The 25,559-nt window shown below is 40.8% G+C and overlaps 1 protein-coding gene and 1 non-coding gene across 5 annotated transcripts in view; both read right to left on the bottom strand.

Annotated features, from left to right (window-relative positions):
• Positions 1 to 528: 528 nt before the first annotated feature.
• The window catches only part of IFT56 (intraflagellar transport 56), a 46,918-nt gene continuing 21,887 nt past the window's right edge, over positions 529 to 25,559 (bottom strand). The window contains exons 8-18 of one of the 4 annotated variants that reach the window (XM_003134620.6): positions 24,298 to 24,372; positions 22,880 to 22,982; positions 20,966 to 21,021; positions 19,742 to 19,795; positions 18,318 to 18,381; positions 16,217 to 16,305; positions 15,926 to 16,009; positions 14,693 to 14,762; positions 13,230 to 13,336; positions 5,850 to 5,983; positions 529 to 3,303 (exon numbers count right to left, since the gene is read on the bottom strand). In XM_003134620.6, the coding sequence (XP_003134668.2) occupies positions 3,192 to 3,303; positions 5,850 to 5,983; positions 13,230 to 13,336; positions 14,693 to 14,762; positions 15,926 to 16,009; positions 16,217 to 16,305; positions 18,318 to 18,381; positions 19,742 to 19,795; positions 20,966 to 21,021; positions 22,880 to 22,982; positions 24,298 to 24,372 (948 nt within the window). In that variant the 3' untranslated portion in view covers positions 529 to 3,191. The remainder of the gene's footprint in view (positions 3,304 to 5,849; positions 5,984 to 13,229; positions 13,337 to 14,692; positions 14,763 to 15,925; positions 16,010 to 16,216; positions 16,306 to 18,317; positions 18,382 to 19,741; positions 19,796 to 20,965; positions 21,022 to 22,879; positions 22,983 to 24,297; positions 24,373 to 25,559) is intronic. The other 3 variants (XM_085005307.1, XM_005657746.4, XM_085005308.1) reach the window with 3 other exon arrangements.
• Positions 23,678 to 23,783, bottom strand: LOC146394913 (U6 spliceosomal RNA). The gene has a single exon (XR_014834456.1). It is a non-coding gene; the product is annotated as a U6 spliceosomal RNA (small nuclear RNA).

A 25,559-nucleotide genomic window follows, 5' to 3' on the forward strand; every position in this document is an offset into this window, starting at 1 on the left:
TCCTATTGAGGACAACAATTGCACGTTACCGTGTTTACCGTGTTTAGTTGTATATACTTCTGTTAGACTGAGCTCCTGAAGGATCAGGTCTGTACGTTATTTGTCTCCGCATTCCTAGCCCTGAGTATATATATGCTCGACACACCATAAAACAATAATTATATGGGAACCAGAATACACGGGCTCAGGTCTCATAAGTCCCCAGCTCTACCAGTTTACTACGTATTTAATTATTCAGTCAACACATATTTGGGAGCTTTCTATGTATGAGGCTTACACTATGCACTGGTCAAACAACTTCTGGAATGGACTGTAATGCAGTAAAGAGCCAAACCAGTATGACTGAGCAGGAACCACAAGCCCTAGTGGACAGAACTCCCAGGAGATAGCTGCTTTTCTCTCACAAGGAATAGCCTGTGGAGCCCAAAACTCTGTGCTCCCCCTTCGCTCTAGGGTCAGGAAAGAAAGGGGAAAAGACACATGACACACCCAGGGCTGCACTCGCCACCCTCAACAGAATGTGATGAATAAGAACCAAATAATAAACTTTAATTTGAACATGTTACACTGGAGTATATGCATTTTTTTGAAGTACAAAAATAATTAAAAAAATTTTTTTCCATTTGTAAGTTAACATCTGCTACAGATTGTAAAGAGTACACTGATGCCATGAACTGTGCACATTACACTACAGTCCTAAGCCTGGACCTTCTCCTCTCTGTGCAACCCTTTCCTGCAATCACGAGACCCCGCCAAGATGCTTCAGAAGTAGCCATCCCTAATGACACAAGCGGACAGTATTTGTCTGAAACTAGTCTTTGTGGGTTTCCTGGCTCAAGTCTACAGATTAAAAACTTTCTTTTCCTTCATTTTTGGCCACACTGCGGCATATGGAGTTCCTGGGCCACGGATCAGATCTGAGCCGCACTGGCAACCTATGCCAGCTGCAGCAACACCAGATACTTAACCCACTATGGTGGGCTGGGGATTGAACCTATGTCCCAGTGCTGTAGAGATACTACTGGTCCCACTGTGCCATGGGGGGAAACGCCCAGATTAAAAACCTTTTAAAAAGTTAACCTAAAATTCTGGAAATTGCTCTTTTTGGAGTATTTTTTTTCCCCAAAGACAAGAAAATGGTAGGGAGAAGCTAGATTATTCAAATTCAACAAAAGCTCATTTAAAAGTAAGTCACCATCGGAGTCCCTGTTGTGGTACAGTGGTTAATGAATCCGACTAGGAACCATGAGATTGCGGGTTCGATCCCTGGCCTTGCTCAGTGGGTGAAGGATCCGGCGTTGCCGTGAGCTGTGGTGTAGGTTGTAGCTCAGATCCCGCGTTGTTGTGGCTCTGGCGTAGACCGGCAGCTACAGCTCCAATTCGACCCTGGGAACCTCCATGTGCCACAGGAAGCGGGCCTAGAAAAGGCAAAAAAAAAGACCAAAAAAAAAAAAAAAGTAAGTCACCATCAGTGGAAAAGCTTTCCAGGTAAAGGAAATCTGAAAATAACAGCAATTAACTGGAAGACAAATTTCATTGCCAAGAATCACTGGAAAGTGGTTCCATGTGCATTTTCCTACTATTATGTTTGTTCATATTTTAAGTGAGGTAAGTAAGAACCATAAGGATTCTTAAGATTACAGCAGGTTCTGTCCAGATCTGACTCACCTAGTATCTTAGATACCGAGATGCAATTATTGAAAAAACATAAACAACATAAGGAGGAAATAGAAGCTTTGGCATATGAAAAATAAGGTAACTTTGTTTTCTAAAATTCACTGATTCAGACCAGTTTATTTTGATTTGTGCTCTGGACTGATTAGATCTGGGTCTAAATAACAGACTGGAAACCTGGCCATCTTCCTGAGCAGAGCTGAAAGAACCCCTTGCAACTGTCTGGGAGGCAGAGGTTCGCTGGGGTCACCGATCTCCTCCCCGTAGCTGCTCCAAACCCTGCCATGTGTACAGCGTCTGCAGCCACAGTGATGTTGGGGATGTGGGTGGAAAAGCTGACACGGTGCTTACAGGCATTCTCTGTCTCTAGGGCTTCAGGCAATGATGACTTTCAGTTCTCATGCTGGATAGGGATGACGCTGCACTTTCTACACCTGCAATACTGGTGTCTTAGCGAACAGAAAAAATTACAGAATGTAGAAACGAAGGTAATCTGGTACAGAAAACATGTGGGTCTATTGCCCAAAAATAGGTTGTGACCCTAAAAATGCTCAGCTGTACGAAAGGTTTATGTTGAGAGCTCAGAAACATGGGGCTGGAATATGACTTAGACCAAGACTCCAGCCATTAGGAAATCCCACAAAGGGCTCACATGACCCACATTCTGTTATCATCACATTAATCAATAAAATAATCTTTATGGCCCTACTTTTAAAAATTGATGTTTATTCAGCAAGATATATGAAGAAAAAACCTATACCTGTTATGTTACCTAAAATATTATGGAGATGTGACTGATGAGATTTGTATACTTTGTGTCCTGAATATCTTTAAATGTACTACACAGACTTTTTTTCCATAGTACTCACCTTTTAAAAAAACTGCAATATATGTGTTACTCAACTGTAACATGTTACTGTCAACAAGAATTCAACTACTGAAAGAGTAATCCCACAAGCCTGTTATCTATTAACGACGGAACAGTTTGCTAAAGGACCTGCCTGCCATTCTTAGAATCATGCAGCTATTTATAACCTTTGCTCTCCCAAGGTTCAGAGATGCGTTATAAATCTTTTTATGGAATTCCCCAGTAAAACAGGGCAATGTGGGTAGATGGCTAAAATTAAGACGACAATGATGGCGACCCTGGAGCGTTAAAGGCATTCGTTATTGTGGCTTGGAGAAAATGCCACGGGATGCTAGTGTCTGTAAAGAGTTACCCCATCCTCCTCCAAGCCAGTGAACTAGCTAAGAGTACTCTGAGTATTTTTGGAAGAAAGGCACCAGACAAATCCAAAGTCTTATTGCTCGTCGCATCATACAGGAGCCACAGCACGGCCTATGGCACTGAGATCTCCAGGAGGCTTGGTCTAGACAAGCCAGCCACTGATCTTGAGGCTGGAAGAACAGGGAAGGGAACAATAAAATAGAGGCCTGCACCTTGCGTAAACTTGAGGAAAATGCTTTCCAAGTTCATGTCAAAGTGGTGACTGGTTCCGTGGGCCTCCAGAGCCGTCTTAGACGGGCACCCGGTTTTCTTTGGCCCATTTCTTCATGATCCGGATGATGTACTCCACTTGGCTGTTACCCGTGCTTCTCAGTAAGTGGAGCACTTCTCGAAGGGTCTCTCTGAGGAAAAGGACAAAGTGTTTCAATAAAGAGTGCAGGTTAACAAGTAAAATAAACTCGTGACTTCTTTCTAGCCCTCTAGGACAGCATTTTTGCCTACTCTTTCACTGTGTATTCATAAACCAATTATGAACTTCTTAGACTTCTAGTCTTATGGTGCCATCATAAAATGGAAATTCTGTGAAATCCTTCTCCCCAGTCCAAGTTTTCTGTTTATCCATATCATCTATATACATGCTATCTTTTTGTCCTAACATGACATGAATATTTCCATTTCCATGCTTATTCCACATGACAGAGTACGAAGTGGGTTGGAACCCAAGGAGCTGGGTTCAAAGAGTTGGGTTCAAATTCGAGCTCTGTATTAACGAGTCAATTGACTGTTTGAGTCCCGGATTGCTTCTTTAAGGTGGGAATCAGCTTAACCCAGGGGTAATCAAGTGGGTGTCACTGCCATATCCGTAGATTTTGACAAAGCCAGGAATAGATGATTTCTTAAAGAAAAACAATGCTAATAAACACAGCAGAAAGTTAAAGCAAATGTTCGGTATTTATATTTTAGGTAATTTAAATTTAAAATTAAAAACCGGAGTTCCCGTCGTGGCGCAGCAGAAACGAATGTGACTAGGAACCATGAGGTTTTGGGTTCGATCCCTGGCCTCGCTCAGTGGGTTAAGGATCTGGCGTTGACATGAGCTGGGGTGTAGGTCACAGACAAGGCTCAGATCTGGCGTTGCTGTGGCTGTGGCGTAGGGAGGCAGCTACAGCTCCGATTAGACCCTTAGCCTGGGAATCTCCATATGCTGCAGGTGCAGCCCTAAAAAGACAAAAAGACAAAAAATAAAATAAAAAAATAAAATTCATTTTTTAAGTAATACATTCTAAAACATTCCTATTACTTTATCAAATCTATAGATGACTGCCTATTGATCCTCTTCCTTAAGGATTTTCTCAAATTTTCTAATTTTTCCCTCAAGCATCTTCTTTCACCTTGCCAAATTATTTTCTATTTATTTTTATTTTTAATTTTTTATTATTTTATTATCTTTTTTTTTTTTTTGGACGCTAGTCAGATTCATTTCTGCTGCACCACGATGGGAATTCCTATTTTTATTTTTAATTTTTTTGTTGTTGCACCTGCAACATGCAGAAGTTCCCAAGCCAGGGACTAAGCTGGCACCACGGCGGTAACCCAAACTACGGCTGGGACAATGCCAAGTCCTAAACTGCCGGCCTACCAGGGAACTCCCTTTTAAGTTTTATTTGGGCCTGGAAGTAGATACAAGGCAGGAAGTAAATTTTGATAATTATTTACTTGTAAAATAGTCATATGTCTTATTCATACATTAGTACAAATACATTCCATGAAATTATATTCAAAAAATTGAATTTAGTTTTAAGCATTTTAATTGTTATTACAAATAGAGCTATATGCCACTTTATTTTATGTAGTCTAATGTCTCAGTATTTCCTGGAATATGAAAATGCAAAAGAAAAAAAAAAGAATTATTAACCACACCCACTCCATTCAATTTCTTTGAGATCTAAACTACAAGGCACAAGAACAAAGCCAAGGAGTTTCTTGGTGGGGTGGTGGGTTAAGGATCCAGTGTTGCCACTGCTGTGCTATGGGTTTGGTCTTTGGCCTGGGAACTTCCACATGCCATGAATGCAGCCAAAGAAAAAAAAAAAAAGCCAATAGGCAAAGAGTTGACGAGATTGAAAAAGACATTGTCTGTGAAAGTGGCAGTTCATTTAGAGTCAAACATATATCTTGTTCTTAGACTTGAGAACTGTAGTATACTCAGTGTCCCCAATATACATACTTTAGAATGATCTGATTCTATAAAATAAAAAGTCCTGGGAGTTCCTGTCATGGCGCAGCAGAAACAAATCTGATTAGCATCCGTGAGGACCCAGGTTTGATCTATATGGCCTTGCTCAGCAGATTAAGGATGCGGCATTGTCGTGAGCTGTGGTGTAGGTCGTAGATGCAGGTCGGATTCCCAAGTTGCTGTGGCTGTGGCGTAGGTTGGCAGCTGCAGCCCCAATTCAACCCCTAGCCCGGAAACTTCCATATGCCTCAGGTACGGCGCTAAAAAGACACACACAAAAAAAGCTCTAGAAGAAAAAGTTCAGATGGAATATAAAACTTATGAGTTCTCATTGTGGCTCAGCAGAAATGAATCTGACTTGTATCCATGAGGCTGCAGGTTCGATCCCTGGACTTGATCAGTGGGTTAAGGATCTGGTATTGCCGCTAGCTGTGGTGTAGGTCACAGACACAGCTTGGATCTGGCATTGCTGTGACTGTGGCATAGGCCAGCGGCTACAGCTCTGATTCGACCTCTAGCCTGGGAACCTCCATATGCACTGGGTGTGGCAAAAAAAAAAAAAAAAAAAGAATAGAAAACGTAACCTTTCATTTATTATTTTACAATGTCATTATAATTTTTCGTTTTCAGAAGATGTCATCCAGGAAAGAATTCTCATCCCTCAGGAACCAGCAAATGCATAGAGGCAGTGCCTCTTGTCTGTCTACTTACTTGGGTTCTCTTCCAGCTAAGATCATCTGGAATATGCCTACACAGGCACCCCTCTTGCCTTCCCAATATTCAGGGTTGGGATCCAGCCTCTCTAAGACGTCAAAGGCTTTGGCTGAATAGTAAAACTGGCCCATCTGAATAAAAGAAAGCATTGTTGTAATACTTGTAGTCAAATATTGCACAGAAGGAAAATAAATGTAAAGATACCATGGAACATAACCACACAAAACAAGGGCATGGCAATATTTTCAACTAGCAAATTAGATAAATTTCAATTCCTTATTAAAACAAGAAGAAGGAAAATCACAGTTTGTGAATATGGGTTTGATAAATTAATTAATTAATTTGTCTTTTGTCTTTTTAGGGCCGTACCCATAACTTACGGAGGTTCCCAGGCTAGGGGTCGAATCAGAGCTACAGCTGCTGACCTACGCCACAGCCACAGCAACGTGGGATCCGAGCAATGTCTGCGACCTACACCACAGCTCAAAGCCACGCTGGATCCTTAACCCACTGAGCGAGGCCAGGGATCGAAGCCACGTCCTCATGGATGCTAGTCGAGTTTGTTACCACTGAGCCATAATGGGAACTCCTGGGTGTAATTTAAATTCCCTTACTTTTGTTAAATTTTCAACAATATAACAATCTACATACAGTCTAGTTATGCTGCAATCAACACATTTGTCATTTCTTCCGATTATATTCTAATCTTGAGGATAAACTTTGATGCCTGGCATTTGAACTGGTTATTTTTCAGGTTTCCTCAATATATCCCTTTCATGCTGATTTGATCATGTTCAACCCAAGACCTGACCTTGTCCCTAAAGTCTCAGAATGTCTAAATGTATATTGACTACTATTCAAAACAGCAAATCTTTTTTTTGGGATTTTTAGGGCTGCACTTGCAGCACATGGAGGTTACCAGGCTAGGGGTCCAACTGGAGCTACAACTGCCAGCCTACACCACAGCCACAGCAACACCAGATCCGACCTCAGTCTGCAACCTGCACCACAGCTCATGGCAATGCCGGATCCTTAACCCACTGAACGAGGCCAGGGACTGAACCCGCATCCTCATGGATACTTAGTTGAGTTCGTTTCCACTGAGCCATAATGGGAATTCCTGAAACAGCTAATCTTTAAAACATTTAATTCATTGTGATAAACTTCTTTCCCAAGTATACTACATACTTCCTTGGCCTTGTAGAATATGCTGAATATCATTAAATTTTTCCTTAGATGGGTTTTCCTGATTAGCAATCATAAACGTATAGTGTTACCAGTTTCATTGGACTTTAAGGTGTTGGGCAATCCTCTTACTCAGTGTGGCTTAGTGACTTCTTTCCTGTAAACTGTTGTTTTAAACCTTTGCCAATTTCCTTAAGATCTCTATTTCAGGGAGTTCCCGTTGTGGCATAGGGGAGACAAATCTGACTAGTATCCGTGAGGATGCAGGTTCCGTCCCTGGCCTTGCTCAGTGGGTTGAGGATCCAGTGTTGCTGTGAGCTGTGGTGTAGGTCATGGACTTGGCTCGGCTCCCATGCTGCTGTGGCTGTGGTGTACGCTGGCAGCTATGGCTCTGCTTTGACCCCTGCCCTGGGAACCTCCATATGCTGCAGATGCAGCCGGAAAAAAGCAAACAAACAAACAAACAAAAAAACAAAACCTACTGCACTCTTAGCTTAGTTTTTTTCCTATACTTCACACAGAAGATACAACCTTCCTTCAGTTCAGTTATACATTCATTAATCCTTCCCTATTTTCTGCCTATCTCAAGGAACGAAGTATTCTTATTCTTTTTCAAGGTTAATCCATCTTCCTATGCTCTCCTAAAAAAACTTTTTTTGATGAGGTAACCACACCAAATGGTGCAGGAAACATAAATGTACAATTTATTTATTTTTTTTTGTCTTTTTTTTTTTTTTTTTTTTGCTATTTCTTGGGCCGCTCCCTCGGCATATGGAGGTTCCCAGGCTAGGGGTCGAATCGGGAGCTGCAGCCCCCAGCCTACGCCAGAGCCACAGCAACACGGGATCCGAGCCGCATCTGCGACCCACACCACAGCTCACGGCAACGCCGGATGGTTAACCCACTGAGCAAGGGCAGGGACCGAACCCGCAACCTCATGGTTCCTAGTCGGATTCGTCAACCACTGCGCCACGACGGGAACTCCCCATAAATGTACAATTTAATGACCACGGTGTGAATAAAAATGTAACCATCACCCAGATCAAGAAATAGACCACTTACAGCAAAGCAGAAGCTCTCTGTGTGTCACTTTCAGACAACAACCCTCTTCTTCCCTATTTTCAGTAAGTACTAGGTTTTGTTGTCATTGTTGTTGTTTTACTAGCTGCACCCATAACATACGGCAGTTTCCAGGCCAGGGATTGAACCTGAGCCGCAGCTTTGACCTATGTCACAGCGATGCCGGATCCTTAACCTGCTGCACCACAGTGGGAACTCCAGTACTAGTCTCTTAGGGTCATCAGTTCTTTGACTCTCTTCAGAGTTTTATCACCTATGTATACATCTTTAGACAGTATAATTGAGCGTTGCCTCTCAGTATTTTAGTTATATGAAATAATGCTATAATATTCTTTTATCTTATACATGTTTTTATGATTTATCAATTTTGCTGCATACAGCTCCAGTTAGTTCATTCCAAAATACCTTTTTTTGAAATAATTATAAATTTAGAGGAGGTTACAAAGACAGTAAGAGAGGTCCCATAGACCTTTCAACCAATTTTCCCCCATTACCGCTTACACAACTATAATATCACGATATCAAACCCAGGAAACTGACATCACTGCAACGAATGTGTAGACTCATGTAACCACCATTGCTTCAAAACATAGAAGGATTCTATCGCCACAAAGCTATGCTACCCCCTTCAGGGTCACATGTACTCTCCTCCCAGTTTACCCTCCCTAACCTCTGGCAATCACCACTTTGTCCTACTTCTCTGTAACTTTGTCATTTCAAAAATGAAATCAAGCAGGATGGGACCCATTGAGATTGGATTTTTCACTCAGCATAATGTTATTATTGTTCCTTGTTAATCCAAATTATTGCATGATCAAGAGTTTGTACAAAAACCTAAAAAGCAGCATGTGCCTCCACCTAAAGTTTGGTTTGGATGTCAATGACGATGCCACACACATACCAAGAAGGCATAAAAAGGTTGCTTAGGGAGTTCTCATCGGGGACCAGTGGTTAAGGAACCTGACTGATATCCACAAGGATGCAGGTTCCATCCCTGGCCTCACTCGGTGGGTTAAGGATCTGGCGTTGCCGTGTGCTGTGGTGTAGGTCGAAGATGCAGGTTGGATCTGGCATTGCTGTGGTTGTGGTGTAGGCTGGCAGCTACAGCTCCGATTTGATCCCTACCCTGGAAACCTCCATATGCTGTGGGTGCAGCCCTAAAAAGAAAAAAAAAAAAAAAAGAGAGAGAGAGGGAGAGAGAGAGAGAGAAACGGTTGCTTAGTGATATAACTGAGGTCTCTGGGGAGAGTAGGACAGTCCTTGCAAGCAGGTCCATAATGGCCTGAAATCGAGGAAGGAGAGTGGCCTGGGTTTTACTTTGCTTAGGGGATAGGGCTGGGGTGACAGTTCTGAGCATGGGCAGGGCCTCGTGTGGTTTGAATCACCCAAAGGCACCAGAGAAGGAAGTATTCAGGCTTTCTTATCATTTTGTCCACATGTGGAGCACAAGGGGAAGAGGGGTGAGTGAGGCTTAAAAGATGTCAGCAGGAGTTCCCATCGTGGCGCAGTGGTTAACGAATCCGACTAGGAACCATGAGGTTTCGGATTTGGTCCCTGCCCTTGCTCAGTGGGTTAGCGATCCAGCGTTGCCATGAGCTGTGGTGTAGCTTGCAGATATGGCTTGGATCCCGCATTGCTGTGGCTCTGGCGTAGGCCGGTGGCTACAGCTCCGATTAGACCCCTAGCCTGGGAACCTCCATATGCCGCAGGAGCGGCCCAAGAAATAGCAAAAAGACAAAAAAAAAAAAAAAAAAAAAAAAAAGATGTCAGCAGTCAAATATCAAGAATAGAGTCAAGGTCATCATCACAGGTCTCTTATATTGCTGAGTAGGATCCCACATGAAACCCAGTTTAACAACCCACCTACTGGAGGACTGTTCCCAGTTCAGGGCTACTACAAATAAAGCTGCTATTGACATTTGTGAATAGGCATTTGTGTGAATATAGGTTTTCATTTTTCTGGAATAAATGCCCAGGAGTGTGACTGCTGAGTCACACACTGAGCATCTATTTGTTTGCTAAAGAAACAGCATATATTTTTTACGGTATATATTTTTCCATCCTTTTACTTTCAACCTACCTATACTGTTATATTTTAAGTGAGTTTCTTGCAGAAAACACATAGTTGGGTTTTTTATCTACTCTATCAATGTCTGTTTTTTTTTTGTTTGTTTGTTTGTTTTTGGTTGCACCGAAAGCATGTGGAAGTTTCCGGGCCGGGGATCAAACCTGTACCACAGCAGTAACCCAAGATGCTGCAGTGACAATGCCAAATCTTTAATCACAAGAGAAATCCAATATCTGTCTTTTAATTAGAACATTTATACCATTTATATTTAATGCAATTATTGATATGATAGGACTTAATTCTGCTATTTTTATCCTATTTGTCTCTTCTATTTTTCCTGGATAAGGACATCCTGTACATGTCTTTGCTGTCTGCAGCTGGAGAAAAATGTGACTGTGCAATCTGCATAGAGGGCAGACAAGAAAGTCTGTGCTTAACCTCTCTAGCCTTCACCTGTACATATCTTTTTCCTGCTTTTTCTGTATTATAATAAATCTTAGCCATGAGGATAACTTTATGTCAAGTCATATGTGTTCTTCTAGTGAATCACCCAACTGGTGGATGGTAGTGGGACCACTGAAATACCAGGTAATGCCAAAGTGTTTTTCAAGCTTTTTATCTTCCTTTACTCTTAACCCCCATCCTCTTTTCACCTCCTCTAGGGTCTCACTCCATCAAAAATGCTCCCACTCTCTTGAATCTTTAATCACTCTGTTCAATGGCTCCTTTTCTTCTGCCTAAAGATATACTCATACTATTTTTTTTAAAAAATTCTATACTCTTACTATTTTAAAAGAAAAAGAACTCTCCTTCCACCTGCAAAAATAAGTCCCCCCCTCAAAAAAATGCCTAACCCTGTTTTCCTTTAAAAAAACAATTTTTTTTTTTTTTGGTCTTTTTAGTGCCACACTTGTGGCATGTGGAAGTTTCCAGGCTAGGGGCTGAATAGGAGCTGCTGGCCTATGCCACAGCCACACAATGCCAGATCCAAGCCGCATCTGAGACCTACACCACAGCTCCCAGCAGCACCGGATCCTTAACCCGTGAATTAGGCCAGGGATCAAACCCGTGTCCTCACGGATATTAACTGGGTTCGTTACTGCTGAGCCATGAGGGTAACTCTTATTTTCCCTTTTCAAGTAGCATCCCATTCTCCTCTTTGTCCTCAGCAACAGTTGTTTTTTGTTTGTTTGTTTGCTTTTTAAGACTATGGTCTACATTATTCTCATTGAATCTGCTTCCTAATCCAATTCTCTTCTGTACCTAGTAGTGTTTTCTCAGGCCTCATGTAATTCCATCTAGTTGCAGATCTGATGTTCTCCTTTCTTGGCATTTGATAAAATAGGAACAAGAAAAAGAGTAATGAAAACCTTTTTCTCTCTCTCGGTCTTTTTCTTTCCTTTCTGCTCATCTTCATCCGCTGACTCTTCTTTCCATTTCTATCCCTAGGGTTCCACACAAATCCTTACACCGTTCACCGGTTAATCACGTTCTCTCCCATACTCTGCAGCTACTACTGCTGCTGCTACTACCACCACCACCACCACTAACTACAGTTAACTAAAGCTGCATCTCTAATTCTAACCTCCCCCATGAATACCTGAGCTTCAGGCTCATCCTGATAACTTCCCAGATGTAATATCGCTACCTGGAAGCCCCAAACACACTTCAGATTTAAAACATCTAAAACTGAACTAAATTCCTGTCTTTAAGAGTTTCCTGGAGTTCCCGTTGTGACTCAGTGGTTAACAAATCCGACTAGGAACCATGAGATTGTGGGTTCAATCCCTAGCCTTGCTCAGTGGGTTAAGGATCCGGTGTTGCCGTGAGCCATGGTGCAGGTTGCAGACTCGGCTCAAATCCCGAGTTGCTGTGGCTGTGGTGTAGGCCGGCGGCTACAGCTCTGATTGGACCCCTAGCCTGGGAACCTCCATATGTTGTGGGAGCAGCCCAAGAATTGGCAAAAAGACCAAAAAAAAAAAGTTTCCTTTCCTTCTATCTTCCCTAACTCACTTAATATCATTTCTACCTGTAAGTGCTATTAAACATCTTCAAGTTTCCAATGTTTTAAAACCATTTCTATTGATGGTAATTCACTTTATTTTTGTAATGATTCACTTTGAAGTGAGCTATTATTAACTTGATACTAGACTCCCTTTACCTGACGTTTTCCTATCTTTTGGACAAGAAGAAATATTCTAAAAATAGGAGTTTCCAGAATTTGAGGTTAATTTTTTTTTCTCTCTTGGCCACACATGTAGCATTTGGAAGTTCTTGGGCTAGGGACTGAACCCACACCACAGCAGTGACCCAAGCCGCAGCAGTGACAACGCCGGATCCTCAACCTGCTGAGCCACAGGAGAACTCCCAGGGCTAATTTTCTAAAAAGCTTTTCATCTAGAGGAGAGGCTCCCAAACTCCTCCCTGCTTTTCCAACAGCAGCCCGCCCCCACCCATCCACACACAGAGCTAGTCCATCACTAAATCTGATGGCTTTTCTGTTCTTTTTCTGATTGCTTTGTCTTTCCTGTCTACTATTTGCACCATGGTTTCCCCAACGGTTTGGTTTGCAACTCCCTATTCTCCTTACTTCATTTCCTTATCTGGGTAATGTCACTGTTTTTCAGGGCTTCGATCACTGCTGAAGTGGAGAGATGTCTCTAAATCTGTCTCTCCATGTCAGAGGACAACTTTCTTGAGCTTCAGAACCAAACTTTCAACTATCAGATGACTATCTCTCCCTGCACTATACCTAAAAATTCACTGCCTTTAGAAATCTATATCCTTCTCTCTAAATCATCATTTCATATACATCATTTCATATTTCATTCCTGTGTACGCCTGTTTTACATACATATAAAACCCTGAAATGCTGCCGTCTCTGAGTTCAGTCCATTTGTGAAAGGGATGACATTTCTGCTAACACCGTGTGAACCCTCCCACCTACAGCCACTTAATCTCCAGGGATACCTCCCCTAATATTTAGTCAGTGCAGCAATGTGACCCCGATCTTCGCTTTGCCTTTAGGTCTCACCCAGCCTCACCCTGTAGCAGTCATTGGCAATGAGCTGTAAGAGGCTAAAGGATTCGCCAGAGGTTTCCATCTTGAGATAAAGTTCCCAGGCTAGTCTTGGTTTCTTATTCATAATGTCTACAAAGAGAAACAAAGATTTAATGCTTTTTAAACGTATAAGAAATACGCTTCTGCATCTTGCGATTTTATGGATTTGGTTCTATGTTACAAACGTATCCAAAGTAATGGTAAACAGCTCTTACATGGAAATCTTTCTGTGTTGGCAGTAAGCTGGCTTCCCATAAGAACTCCACTATTCTTAAAATTCTTAAGTTAGGATTCACATAGTTATGTCTTTTTTAGATTCGGTTGACTTCCAGTAGCTCCCACTTTGCTCAAAAGCAAAAAAGTCACCTATCATTCATTCAATTTCACTCACACAGTTTCAACCTCACCTGTAATATCTAATTGCTAAAGTTTTCCCAGGACATTAAAAATTCAGTGAACGTTTTAAATTCAAGTGAAAAAAAGAAACAAGAAAAGATAGCGGAGAAACAGAGAGAAAGACAGCTATATAATATACAACAAAAAATTATGTTTTTGACATTTTATCACTTTTCAGACTGATGCCATATTGAAAAGGTAAAATGAGCTAACAGTATCACTGAACAAAATACATAGTAAACTGAGACTCTGGAAGCTTTAACAGGGCTCCAGGAAGAATCTGGCCTCTTTTAGGACCGTTCACTTGAGCTCAAGGGCACGTGGTACAGCTAATCACAGGCTGAACTTGCGGGTACATGGCCACCCTTACCGAGTAGCATTAACCACATTTAATTTCAGCGTTTTCTCATTCTACACAACAAAATTAGAAAACATTCAATAAAAAGAGGACTCTTCGGGAGTTCCCGTCGTGGCTCAGTGGTTAACGAATCCGACTAGGAACCATGAGGTTGTGGGCTCAATCCTTGGCCTTGCTCAGTGGGTTAAGGATCCAGCATTGCCGTGAGCTGTGGTATAGGTTGCAGACGCGGCTTGGATCCTGAGTTGCTGTGGCTCTGGTGTAGGCCAGGGCCTACAGCTCTGACTTGAACCCTAGCCTGGGAACCTCCATATGCCGCGGGAGCGGCGCAAGAAATGGCAAAAAGACAAAAAAAAAAAAAAAAGGACTCTTCTATAACATTTTAAAAAATAACATTTAAAAGAAGACTCATAGGAGTTCCTGTCATGGCTCAAAAGAAACAAATCTGACTAGCATCCATGAGGACATAGGTTTGACCTTGACCTTGCTCAGTGGGTTGAGGATCCGGTGTTACTCTGAGCTGCGGTATAGGTCGCAGATGTGGCTCGGATCCGGCGTTGCTGTGGCTGTGGCATAGGCCAGCGGCTACAGCTCTGATTCGACCCCTAGCCTGGGAACCTCCATATGCCACAGGTGCAGCTCTAGAAAAAGACAAAAAGACAAAGTAAATAAATAAATAAAAGAAGACTCACAGCACCGAGCCAACCAACTGAGGTAAATGTAGTCATTTTTCAACTTCTCACTTTGGATTAAAAGGAAAATCTGCAAGAAGAGGAAACAAGGGAATAAATATGAAGATGCCTTTGCAGTAAAAATATCTGTATCAGCTTACTTTGGATCAACGAGCATCATAAATGAACAAATTCTATATAGGCTGCCAAAAAAAAAAAAGGATAAAATTGTGGCGATTTTAACACACTTCTCTCAGTTATTGATATCACAAGGTGACATTAGGTTGATAATGCTACAGAAGATTTGAACAGAATAGTTAACAACTATTCATCCTACTGGGCAATAAAGGACTGGTGTTATATAGACTATACTCTAGAATACAATTAACTTAGAAATCAAAATAACCTGAAAGGATGACACACATATAAATCATGAAACATGTTTTAGGATAACTCATAGACAAAAATAATAAAGGGATTGTTTCTAAACATAATGGAAACTGGGAAACAGAATTTGAATAAGTTGAATAATTACAAAAATTGAATCAAATAATTCAATTGAATTATTTTGAATCTCTCAGATAATCAATCTAAGGAGTTCAATGTCAAGACAATTGTTAGCCTTGGGGGAAAGGGATTGACTCAAAAAGGGGACAAGGAGTTCCCTGGTGGCTCAGTGGGTTAAGGATCCAGCATTGTCACTGCAGCGGCCTGGGTTGCTGCTATGGCTTGGGTTCCATCCCTGGCCCTAGAACTTCTGCATGCCGTGAGTGTAGGTAAAAAAAATAAAAATAAAAAGGAAAAAACAAGGAGTTCCCATAGTGGTACAGTGGAAATGAATCCAGTTAGGAACCATGAGGTTGCAGGTTCGACCCCTGGCCTTGCTCAGTGAATTAAGGATTCCGCATTGCTGTGGCTCTGGTGTACGCTGCCAGCTACAGCTCCGATTAGAACCCTAGCCTGAGAACCTCCGTATGCCGCAGGTGAGGCCCTAAAAAGACAAAAAGAAAAAATGCTGTGTTCTTTCTCCATGTATATTATGTTTCTATAAAATGTATCCAAAAAATGAAAGCATTAATGTGGTTATAAAATCTCTGTATCTATTTATACTGTGCTTTTTAAAGTAACCTAAGAACCAAGGAACTTTTAATAATCTTTTACCCTTAAATGTTTTATTTCAGTGCGAAAAAGGTAACAGTGTTTTTAGATATTTTAGATAGAATCATTCAGATGCCTTCAAAAGCAGGTACCCACCTCTTCACCCTCACTGGTACTGCCAGTTGCAGCTTTGGCTTGGGCATAATTAAAGTTAAAGATGTCATCATTATAAAAGTAATTCTGAAAAACATCCCAAGGTCACACTGAGCATTAACAAATAAAAGAACATCAGTTATATCAGATATAAACACAAAAATAATCTTAAGGAATTAGCTGATTTCACTATTACCACCACAGTAAAAAGGCCATCTCTAAAGGTATCTTATCTTCGACACATCATCTATAGTATTTGAGACACAAAGTCATCTAGAGAATTCTATCACTAACCTTAAATGAGTTGAGGTAAATCAAGACATCATCAAATTGCTTAAGCAGGAAGAAACAGGAAGCCATGCACTGCCTCCCTGGTATTGTATCTGAAATGGAATGGGAAAAGAAAGCAGATGTATTCATGACACGAAAAGTTCTCTTTAGCCGAAATTTGAGTTATTTTATAATTTAGAGATAGGAATGTATTCTAACACATGTTTTAAGGTTTTAAAATTATGGATTCTGTTCAGTAGACAAAGCCTCAGCACGATGAAGGTCAGGGTATTGAGAATGGCCAGGTACTTGCAGTTAGCCCGCCGAGCCCAACATGAACAGTGCCGTACAGGCACAGAATTTTCCAGATCTTCTAGGCTTTGATTGTCTCACCCAACTCTAACACCTGTGCATTCAGCTAACATGGCTTAGTCTCTGTCATTACTCCTCTAAGACAGCCTAACACTTCTGATCTCAAATGGAGAAATAATTGGCCATGGAACCACCTGATTCGGATCCTGACCAACTTTTTGCCTCATAACAGATTCCTCTCTGAAGCAGCAGCACCCTTGTCACTGTCACTCTCAATTCTCCTTACTCTGTTCAATTTTTTCCCCTGTAACACTTATCATACATATGCCATATAATCAAATTATGTTTCCTGTCTGTTCTCACTCGACTGTACACTGCCCAAGGGGAGGGGATTGGTATGTTTTGTTTTACTGCTGTAGCCTCAACACCTCAATAAATTTTTGGTGTATGAATGAAATGAAATGGGAGAAAGAAAGTATCATCCAAAAAACGGTTATAGTGAAACATCTGAAAGAAAATGAATATCCAGAGGTGATTAAAATATTTAACAACCAACTCTTCATGAACACTGTTTATCAGAATAAATGCTAGACATTGAAAACTGGTACAGACCCAGTTTTTTGCTCTTTAGGGCTGCTAATGCAGCATATGGAAGTTCCCAGATTAGGGGTTGAATCAGAGCTGGTTCATATTGGCTAACTATCTGCCCTTTTTAGATCCCTTTCTCAAATCTTAGACTGCATCTTGAGTGAGGAAATCAATAACAATAAAAATGAGGAGTTCCCTGGTGGCCTAGTGGTTAAGGACTCCACATTGTCACTACTGTGTCTTGGGTTCAATCCCTGGCCTGGGAATTTCCATATGCTGTGGGCACGGCCAAAAAAAAAAAAAATGAAACCACAAAACTACTGGTGGGAAATACAAGTGAATATTACATAACTTTAAGGATAAAAAAGCATTTTCTAAGCTTGAGTCCCATGTGAGAAATCATTACAGAAAAGATGAGCTCCTGAGAAATCAATAAATGTAACATTTCGAATAAAATACAGAATCAAGGAGTTCCTGTTGTGGAGCAGTAGTTAACAAGTCTAACTAGGAACCATGAGGTTGTGGGTTTGATCCCTGGCCTTGCTCAGTGGGTTAAGGATCTGGCGTTGCCGTGAGCTGTGGTGTAGGCAGCAGATGTGGCTCGGATCCCGAGTTGCTGTGGCTCTGGTGTAGGCCGGCGGCTACATCTCCGATTAGACCCCTAGCCTGGGAACCTCCATATGCCAAGGGAAGGGGAAACGGCCCTAGAAAAGGCAAAAAGACAAAAAAATAAATAAATTAAATAAAATAAAATACAGAATCAATTTTTTTTTTTTTTTGCTCTTTAGGGCCGCTAATGCAGCATATGGAGGTTCCCAGGTTAGGGTTTGAATCAGAGCTGCAGCTACTGGGCTACACCAGAGCCACGCCAATGCCAGAACTGTGCCGCATCTGTAACCTACACCACAGCTCAAAGCAACACCAGATCCTTAACTTCATTGATACTAGTCGAGTTCATAACCAGCTGAGCTACAATGGGAACGCCGAGAATCAAATTTTTAAAACTCTTATGAACCAAAGAATACATTTATTCCCCTCTCTTTATATATACCCTCTCATCCCATTTTAGCTGAGATGTTAAGTGGGGCTAATCCAATACTCTCTCCTGTGTTTGAGTTCCTACTTTACAACAGATAAATGCCTGGACAGAGACCAAACCTCACCAGCCAATACATGACCAACCCCAATTACGGATCATGCTATGAAGTACAGACTCCAGGCATACCACATTCACTAGCTGATCCTCCCACCAACTGGAAGAACTGCTGGGCAATTTTCATATGGTCCCTCTGAAAAACAAAGCAGAGCAGATATAGAGGAATAAGCTGAACATATATTATTTGTTTTACACTTTATAGTTTTAATGTATTTGTCAGGATTTAACATGTACCCTTGTTATAAATCCTCCCCAAAACAAAAGTACTAATTCTTATTAGCATAAGCATCCAGAAAATGATAATCTGAAATTGAATTAAAACCTACTGAGGGTCAGATAGAAAAATTCAATCCCCAAATTCTATCCTAAAAGTACCTTCATTAAATAAACTCATTCATTCATTCAACAAATATTTATTGCTCTTTTAACATATATCGAGATTGTGATAGGAACTATGGCTATAATGAGGAGTAGTTATTAAATAAAATCATTCATTTTCCAATAGCTTTTTATAGCCTATCTACTAGATGAGGCACTTTGGAGTGAACTGGAATTAAAAAGATTTAATTTATATCCCACTTTATTCCAAAAAGAATTTACTGTGCCATATTCAGATATGTAAGAACTTAAAATTTTAGTCAACATTTTGGTATTTATAAAAAGCTTTGCCAGGAAGTTCCCATGTGGCATAGAGGGTTAAGGATCTGGCAATGCTGCAGCTGTGGCACAGGTCACAACCGAGCCGCAGGTTCAGTCCCTGGCCCGGGAACTTCCACATGGTGCAGGTGCAGGTGCAGGTGCAGACAAAAAAAACAAAAACAAAAACAAACAAACAAAAAACTTACCCAGAGAAACAATTCTTCCCATTTTATACATGCCAAAATTATAGCTCAGAGGTATACAAGGTTAAAAAAAAAAAGTCAGTAAAAATAACAATGAAGTTTTGCTATGAGTTCCCTGCAACAGGAACTCCTCAATTGGACTTTTTAAAAACAAAGCAGCAATGCTTAGGATTATACTTTTCTCTTTTTTTTGTCTTTAGAAAACAGAATTCTTGGAGTTCCCGTCATGGCTCAGTGGTTAACGAATCCGACTAGGAACCATGAGGTTGTGGGTTCGATCCCTGGCCTTGCTCAGTGGGTTAAGGCTCCGGCGTTGAGCTGTGGTGTAGGTTGCAGACTTGGCTTGGATCTTGCATTGCTGTGGCTCTGGTGTAGGCCAGTGGCTACAGCTCCGATTGGACCCCTAGCCTGGGAACCTCCATATGTCGCGGGAGTGGCCCTAGAGATGGCAAAAGACAAAAAACAAACAAAAAAAAGAAAACAGAATTATTTTACAATGGAATTTGGATTGAGGGATATGGAGAAAAAGAAGGAACTGTTAAAGAGCCTAGTTGTGAGCTTACTGCTGGGTGAACTTTGACATTCATTTTGATCTTTTCCACACACTAAAACGTTACAAACTATAGATATTACCAGTGGTTTTATACTCACTGAACCCATTTCCTGGCCAAGGGCTGCATTGACCACTCCTTTGAGGATGTATTCCTGCAAACATGGATTATCACTAATTAAATGAAAAGGAATGTAGATCCATGAGATATCTGTCAAAGTAATTAACTGCATCAACTCAGTGCTTTATCTATATTATCAAAAATTACCTAAAGTCACTTTTCTCTATTCTATCTCTGATTTGAATGAAAGAATTAGGACATTTTCACATGGTTCCCAGGAAAGTGTCCAAATCAGAATTCACCATATTTGTCAATTCTCAGTCTTAAGCAGAAAACTCAGTGGATACTCCCAGGAGTTATGTTGTGTCTTTACTTCAATTCAGGGGGAAAATTCACAATAAAATGTTTATGTAATAATTTTTACATCTTATCAGCTACTGTCATTCTCTGTGACCACATCACATATATTTTTTCCATTTCCAATGATGTAACAACCTTTCTTTGCTAGTGATGCCTTTCCTCAAAAAAGAAAAAGTATCCTTTGATTCTCATTTGTAAGATATTCTTGCTTTTGGAGTCCTGGGGCCTCACCTGTATCCCCTTCAGACTTGGTTCTATCCTTAATAGACACCCTCCTCAGCTTTGTCAATTTTTATGTGGGTGCCATGTCACTTTTTTTTAAGAGGACTCAAAAAAAGAAAAGAACAAAAGATACTGAAGCTTTTAATACACTTGAGAAATATACATCTTTAGATTTCGTGCAGTATGGAAACTTTTTTTTTTCTTCCTTTTTAGGGCTGAACCCGAAGGCATATGGAGGTTCCCAGGCTGGGGGTCAAATTGGAGCTACAGCTGCCGGCCTACACCACAGCCACAGCAAGGCCAGATCTGAGCCGTGTCTGCGACCTATACCACAGCCAAATCCTTAACCCACTGAGCAAGGCCAGGGATCAAACCCATGTCCTCATGGATAGTAGTTGGATTTGTTTCTGCTACACCACAATGGGAACTCCTAATTTCAGTATTTTCAAGCCTCAACACTTTTGAAGAAATGACCACATATATGGAAGTTTACAAATACCAGAAAGCGTGGAATATTCATTGTCATATCAAAATTCTCACATAAAATTCCTAGCTCAATAGATACGATCTTTCCTGAGATCCTATAAGCAGAAATCTTCTCTAATGTGCTTCCCAGCTACCTTCCTGAAATTCCACTTTCAACAGAACTTAATTAGTAAAAACGTAACATATTCTCAATTACCTGAGGAGTAGTAGGTTCCAGATCCTTAATTAAGTTATAAGCTTCCTGTACATCATCTGAAATATAAGAAATAAGTAGCTATACTAGTCTGTATTCCAGAAAACTCTTCTGAAACAGTCCCCAAAAGATAAGATCCTTCAAATATTCATGGGAAGTATGATTTGTTCGTTTTGCCTCTTAGCTCTCCATTAAGTTCAATGTTGATCAGTTATCCTAAAGACAACCAAATATCCTTAGGAAACTCAGATTACGCCATGAAGCACCTAAAACTTCAAGCTAAAAATATGGACTGGGTAGGATATGCTAATGGCATTGTAAATATATAAGGAAAATGACAATTTTTTAAAAAGATAATATTGGAGTTCCTGTCGTGGCGCAGCAGAAACGAACGTGACTGGGAACCATGAGGTTTTGGGTTCGATCCCTGGCCTCGCTCAGTGGGTTAAGGAACCAGTGTTGCTGTGAGCTGTGGTGTAGGTTGCAAACTTGGCTCAGATCTGGCATTGCTGTGGCTGTGGTGTAGGCTGGCGGCTACACCTCTGATTAGACCCCTAGCCTGGGAACTTCCATATGCCACAGGTGCGGTCCTAAAAAGACAAAAAACAAAAACAAAAACAACCTGTAAAAAAAAAAGATAATATAGTATGTAGGAGTGAAAGGACATGAAGTCTGAGATTTGCTTCAAAACATTTCAGCAACAAAAATGGAGAGGGAAGATAAATGAAAAAAGACTGGCAGTATCTTTTTTTTTTTTTTTTTTTTTTGTCTCTTTGCCTTTTCTGGAGCCGCTCCCGCGGCACACGGAGGTTCCCAGGCTAGGGGTCAAATTGGAGCTGTAGCTGCTGTCCTAAGCCAGAGCCACAGCAATGTGGGATCCGAGCCGCGTCTGCAACCTACACCACAGCTCACAGAAACGCCGGATCCTTAACCCACTGAGCAAGGGCAGGGACCGAACCCGCAACCTCATGGTTCCTAGTCAGATTTGTTAGCCACTGCGCCACAACGGGAACTCCAACTGGCAGTATCTTGAAGACTGCTAAACCTGGGATGAATATTTGGGTGTTCATTTGGGGTGTTCAGACTATCCCCTCTTGCTTACGTTTGAAAATTTTTATAATAGAAATGAACTTATAAAATATATGTTTCTTTCATTCCGTCCAAAAACATTACTTCCTTGTGCTTATAAATCAAATGGAACTGTTTGCAAGTTCATGTTCTTATTTCAATAAACACTTACATTTTCCTCAGTGAGGAAGCTGTTGTCTGGTTGGTTTCTACCATGCACCTAAAAAGGCTCACACTGTTAGTCCAAGGTCCGTGACAGAGTGCAGGACCCACTGCATGGTAGCTCTTACCCACTACAACTGTTAGATAAAAGACGGCTTTAGGCGCGTGTCTAACTACTTTATCCTTAATTAGGGGCAACAAATATCACAGTCTCTCTGAATCATAGCATTTCTCATAAGAAGCTGGGGGTACAGAGGAACAGAAAGGGAGACAATTAGAGCAAAGAAAAGAGGTAATGAGTAAAAAGAAAAGACTCATGAAAGTGTAGATGCAGATGTCCCCTTTACACACAGGGGCCACAAGGGGAAAAAAGGAACAAGGGAGAGGAAAGAAAAACAATGGAAAAACTGAAATAGATGAACAGAGAAGAAGGACAGAAAAATAAGAGGAAAAGAGAAAAACAGAATGAAGGAGAAGGTTGGAAGCAACAGAAGAGGAAGGAGAGTTTAAAGAGAGTGGCCACGACAAATAAATACATACCAATACATTTGTTCTGTCTTATGAACCTGTTGCAAATTTATTTTTGAAAGTATTATGGATTTCAAATGTTAAGCAAGTAGCTCGTTTAGAGATTAAATGTTCTAAAATAATCTCATTATAGGCAAGACTAAGACATATTTTTCTCACCTTGACGAAGGTAGTAAATCACTAAGTTTAGCCTAGCTTCAGGGATGACATCGACCAGGGGAGGCAAAACTTGCAAAGCCCCTTCGCCTCCTCGGAAAACAACCTAAAGACAGACAAACTCTGTTACTATAGTAATAAGTATGAGGATATTTACTGTCACAACAGTTATTCTTTGAAAGGATGAATATATTTTTGAGGTTCTCTCTAAATACACATCTCTTGACCTCACTGAAAGAAAGCCATTATCTAATAAGAAATAGAATAAAGGTTTAACCCTATTGGCCTATATTCCCTTTTCTCTTCATGGGAATTGCAGAAAACTCTTAAAGTACCCAATAATGAATGAAACTTTTTTTCTAGACAGATATTCTACATCTGAGACTCCCCGAAGGAATTTATATAACCTTTCTGAGCCTGTCTGTTCATCTCTAAATGGCATTAGTAATGTCGACCTTTCAGGGTTATCCTGAGGACTAAATGAGGTAAAGTGGGCTAAATGTTTGGCACAAAGTAGGTAACACTTCATTTAATTATTCAGTAAATATTCATCAGCATCTACTATATGGCTGGTACCGTAACACCAGGGCTATACCAGGAATGGAATAAGTTAACTCTCCTGTCACTACACAGGCCACATACTCAAGATGGGGAGATCCTCAAACAGTACACTTAAGTACGATGTCATATGATAATAAATGCTACAGAGAACCGCTAAAGCGAAAACACCACCCATGAAAGGATAGTTTTTTTTAAAAAAAATTATAGTCTATTTACAATGTTGTGCCAATTTCTGTATTAAAAAATATGGGACACTTCACAAGTTTGCATGTCATCTTTGCATGGGGCCATGTTAATCTTCTCTGCGTTGTTACAATTTTAGTATATGTGCTGCCAAAGCAAGCATGGAAGTTCAGCTTTGTGTATTGTTTTGTGGCCAGAGCCTAACACGGTGTCTGGTACATAATAAGTTGTTGCACAAATAAATATACAGAAATCAAGGCAACCAGGCATAAACTACCTAATTTCTTATTTCTATCTCAAAATATCCCTTTTGTCATCCTGCTTGGTTCCACCTCATCTGAGTTGTTCCCTTTTGCAAGATGAATTCTTTCCTGTCTCCTGGATCTCATGACGTCTAACTCCCCGTTTACTCTAAACCAACACAATGAACACTTGGATTTGACTGCCTTACGCGCCTTTCTAAATGCTAAGTAGGTTCTACTGCCTCCCAATAAGGGTTTGCTTGAGGAAAGGACTGATATCTTAAACTCATTCTCTTTCCTCCAAAGCAAGGAGGAGTTCACCTGAAGTAGAGAAATATCTGTTGAGATACCGCCCTCCATTCATCTTTCTAAGCACTGTGATGGACCAAAGGAGGGGAGGACTCAAGTCAGTCAAGAGGGCAGACTATTAGTCACCAGATTGTGCCTGATGAGCTCCTTAGCAAATTCAAAGGACGAAGAAGCGTTGTCCATCAAGCTTTTGAGTTCTGCCTGAAATGTAAAGAGGAAAGGCTTATGAAAATGACAAGTGTATAGCTCTTGTGTCACATATTTATACAATGTTTTACGGTTTATCAAGAACTGAACATGCTGTTTCATTTGCTCCACAGGACTCTAGGAAATAGTCGGTGGGATTATTATCATCCTCATTTTACAGATGAGAACATTGAGGCTTATAAACAGTAAGTGATTGAACCCCATGCTAAGCAGCAACTTTGAAACTGATGAACCCAGGTCTGAAGACTCTTAGAGTTAGCCTTTTATTTCATGACAAAAGGTTATAAAGGAGCTAAACTTCTAACTAAGGCTGTTTTTCAGTCCGACCATTCCACGAATATCCTGAATTTTCATAGTACCTCCTTCCAGCTGAATTGACCTTTCCATGATGCAATTAGAAGGTATTGTTATTATTTAGTATACCTGTCAGCTCTTGTATTATCTTGCCCATTAACTCCCCTCAGAACAAATGATCAGCCATTTCCAGTGTCTTCACTAAAGTCCTAGACTTACTTAGCCCCTCTCTCAACTTTCTGCCATTCCTATTTTACCAATCTATAATTTTCATTATTCCTCTGCAGCTCCTTTTTCTACTTCCACCAGTGGGTACCTAGGCTTTTCTGGACAAAATAACTCAATTCTTGATTGTTCTCACTAAGCACTATAAACTTCTACCTGGTATTACATGGAGTACAGCCTGTTTAGCAATCCTTTCACTAATCTTTTCTCTTGTCCACAGCAGCAGTTTCCAAGTCTTGGGTAATATATTAGGCTAGATCAACAGTTTTCAAGCTTTTTGATCTCAAGATCTCTTTTAAATCTTAAAAATTATTAAGGATCCTGAAGAGTTTTTGTTTATGTGGGTTATAACCATCAATATTTATTACATGAGAAATTTAAACAGAGTAGTTCCCATTATGGCACAGCAAAAACAAATCTGACTAGAAACCATGAGGTTGTGGGTTTGATCCCTGGCCCCACTCAGTGGGTTAAGGATCTGGTGTTGCAGTGAGCTGTGGTGTAGATCACAGATGAGGCTGGGATCCGGCATTGCTGTGGCTGTGGTGTAGGCTGGCAGCCGTAGCTCCGATTTGGTCCCTAGCCTGGAAACCTCCATATGCTGCAGGTGCAGCCCTAAAAAAAAAAAAAAAAAAAAAGAAAGAAAGAAATTTAAACAGAAA

The sequence above is a fragment of the Sus scrofa genome, chromosome 18 (assembly GCF_054392235.1).
Source record: "Sus scrofa isolate SSC_HxYL_T2T_F1_AM1 chromosome 18, Sscrofa_HxYL_maternal_Yorkshire_Landrace_v2.0, whole genome shotgun sequence".
NCBI classification, from domain to species: Eukaryota; Metazoa; Chordata; class Mammalia; order Artiodactyla; family Suidae; genus Sus; species Sus scrofa.